Below are 3,139 nucleotides of genomic sequence, written 5' to 3'. Positions count from 1 at the left end.
CTCCATGTCCTGCAGATTCTTCAGTTTTCCAGCATCTTTTGCATATTTGAACCCTTTCCAGTAGTGACTGTATGATTTTGAGATCCATCTTTTCACACTGAGGACAATTGAGGGACTCAAACACAACTATTAAAAAAAGGTTCAAACATTCTCTGATGCTCCAAAAGGAAATACGATGCATTAAGAGCCGGGGGGTGGAAACTTTATGAATTTGAAGATAAAGGTGATTTGTACCTAATTTGTCTTTCGGGAACATGCAAGAATCTTCTGTTGCTTCTGAAGGGCAGTACTAAATGAAAAAAAAAAAGATATTTCAACAAAATAAGAACAATTTGGACATCTTCATCCTGTTCAAAAGTTGAAACCCACCCCCAAACCCCCCCACCCCTCAGTGAGCGTTTGAACCTTTTTTAATAGTTGTGTTTGAGTCCCTCAACTTTTCTCCAATTTTGCTTTTCTCTATAATTGTCGTTTTCAATTTTCTCTTTTCCAGTGTTCTGAAGATCATGGCTGAAACAGCATGTGACTGGAAGAATGAGATCGTCACCGACTTCTCCATCACCACTGCTCGTGACAATAGAGTAAATGTTGTCTATGGGTTCATTACCAGCTTGTAGTAGCAATGGAATATTATTGAAATATCAATACTAGAATGTTTTCATTTTTAAACTCAGCAGAAATACCAGCTGATATGTATTACTAAAAGAACATTACTGCACAGGAGGATGGTTTGTAATCAGTGGTTCTTCTTCCCCACAGGCCGCTCAGGTGATTGTGACGTCTTCTGGCCGAGCGGTGAAAAGGAGATTCCAGTTGTTAGACGATGACCCAGCGCAGGAGGTACTGCAAATCACGCTTCTTAAGTAGTTCTTTGGTAGAAAATTGGTGCAGAGAAGATCCCTCTTCTTATCAGGAATTGCTGATCTGTATAGAGTTCCTGAGTGAGAAAAAAATCTTGATTTGACATTTTAGGTTCTTCAGATCAGTGTATTGGTGTCTGGGTGTATTTAAAGCACCAGAGCATCTTTGGAATTCTACGAGTTTATTGTGGCACTCAAAGGAATAGTTCACCCAAAAATGAAAACATTATTTACTCACCCTGATGTTGTTTCCAAACTTGTATGGCACAAAAAACACAAAAACAGAACTTGTGTAAAATGTTCATGCTGCACTTTCCACAAAGTTGTGTGGGTCATATAGTGACGATGTAGTGTTATTTATTTCACATTGGCATAATTAAAATAAGTAGCATACAAGAACAAACTGACAAACCTGGTGAAATGTGTCAAATTTGTGTTGTTGTTTTTTTTTAGAGAGCATTTTTTTTTTAAATCCTTCTTGATCAGTGTGTGCTTTCACTTTATGAACATTTCTTGTGTTCCATAGAAGAACAAGTTACAAGGTTTTGATGCAGTTCTTTCTTGATTATATAGTTGCAGAAATCTAAACTATTATCAGGCAGCTTTATATATAAAGATGGGTGTATATTATATTCAACTTGATTCTTATGCATACAGTGCACTCACATAAAGTGAAATATACTATTTAGCAAATTTCAACTGCCTGACTATATTATCACCCAGCTCTTTATATGAAGCTGGTTACCTGCATGCATACAATATAGGAACATGATGGTGAGTAAATGATGACAAAATGTTCATTTTTAGCTACTGCTGTTAATCGCGATTAATCGCATCTGAAATAAAAGTTGTTTACATAATATATGTGTTTACTGTGTATATTTATTATGTGTATATAAATACACAAACATACAGTATATATTTTGAAAAATATTTACATGTAAATATTCATATTCATATATCGTTTTCAGGGGAGCCCATGTCTTATTAAGGGGAGCCGAGCTCCCCCTAGCTCCCCCGTAGTTCGCACCCTGATTGTAGTGGAATAATGCATAGATGTGGCTGATTGAGTTAACTCACTCTAGTGCATCTCTGAGCAGGTCTGTTATGTTTTATACTTTGATGTTTACATGTAGTAACTTGACGGTCTTATCTAGACATTCAGAATGGTGAAGTATGAAGATGAACTTGATCTGTTGGCTGTGGTAGACATCACTCAGACTGAAGATGAAGGACAGGCCCATCTACGGCTACATGACAATAAGACGGGGGTTTTAATGAAGAGAGTTCCTCTAAAAGAGCTATGGGATGTGGTATGACATTTAAACGAATGTCTCTTTAGATATCATTCACTCTATCTGTCATAACCCAACATCAACTGTGCTTTGTTTTCCAGACCTACAGTCACGAGGTTTACTTTGATAGAGACACGATTATTCACACTGTCCAGGAGAAAAATAACTCCTACTGCTGCCATGTTTATAAAATAAAGAGACGAGCTTCGGATGAACCATGAGCACATTTCCTATTCCTGTATGTGATGATTAGTAATGAACTATAGTGTGTTTCTCAAAAAAAATAGATTTTTCAATGTGGATTTTTGAGAACTCGAAAGCAAAATATATTTGTCGTTCACACTGTCATTTGGCTTGAAAAATAATGGCCCTGGACAAACATTTATTTGTTGATGGAATTTAACTTGAAAGACTTTTCTATTCAGTTATTTTATCTACTTGTAACTTCACTAATAAAGACTAGTTTGTGACAAATACTCTCTTGTCATCATTGTGAAACTAGTGATGTTGTGTAAGTTTAATGTGGTTAGTAACAAAATTCTGTTGGAATTAAAAAAAAAAAAGGAAAAGAAAGAAGTCTCCGTCCCAAAACCTAGTGAGCTGCCTACCTAGACAGCATTATGGGGCAAATCATAGGTCTAAAATTAAACACACTGTGCCCACAAAATAGAAAGTGTTATTGGGCATTATGGACTTAACAAGTAGCATTTTGTGTATGGATCATACTTTAGGTTAAAATCTAGTGAGCTGCCTATCTACACAGAATTTGTGGACATCATAACTTTATAGTGAAGTTCAAAACCTGGACAGTATTTCTGGCCATCATCTATACTTAAGGTCAAAACCTAGTGTGCCTCCTACCTAGACTGCATTTTTGGGTATGACAGGCATCATCCTACACTACCAGATAGGCAGCATACTAGGGTTTAAGCCAGCGCCTCTTGTTTGGGTGAGAAAGTGCAAAAGTGACCCAGCCCCCGTCCG

General features: G+C 36.8%; 1 protein-coding gene across 1 annotated transcript in view; it reads left to right on the top strand.

Moving 5' to 3' along the window:
* The window catches only part of dcaf17 (ddb1 and cul4 associated factor 17), a 9,964-nt gene extending 7,525 nt beyond the window's left edge, over window positions 1–2,439 (top strand). The window contains exons 11-14 of the mRNA XM_016445451.1: window positions 494–581; window positions 760–840; window positions 2,018–2,173; window positions 2,257–2,439. Of these exons, the coding sequence (XP_016300937.1) occupies window positions 494–581; window positions 760–840; window positions 2,018–2,173; window positions 2,257–2,376 (445 nt within the window). The 3' untranslated portion in view covers window positions 2,377–2,439. The remainder of the gene's footprint in view (window positions 1–493; window positions 582–759; window positions 841–2,017; window positions 2,174–2,256) is intronic.
* The last annotated feature ends 700 nt before the right edge of the window (window positions 2,440–3,139 follow it).

This window comes from Sinocyclocheilus anshuiensis, unplaced genomic scaffold (genome assembly GCF_001515605.1).
Source record: "Sinocyclocheilus anshuiensis isolate Anshui unplaced genomic scaffold, SAMN03320099.WGS_v1.1 scaffold355, whole genome shotgun sequence".
Classification (NCBI taxonomy): domain Eukaryota; kingdom Metazoa; phylum Chordata; class Actinopteri; order Cypriniformes; family Cyprinidae; genus Sinocyclocheilus; species Sinocyclocheilus anshuiensis.
The sequence above is the reverse complement of the archived record's forward strand: the minus strand, read 5'-3'. Positions and strand labels throughout refer to the sequence as shown.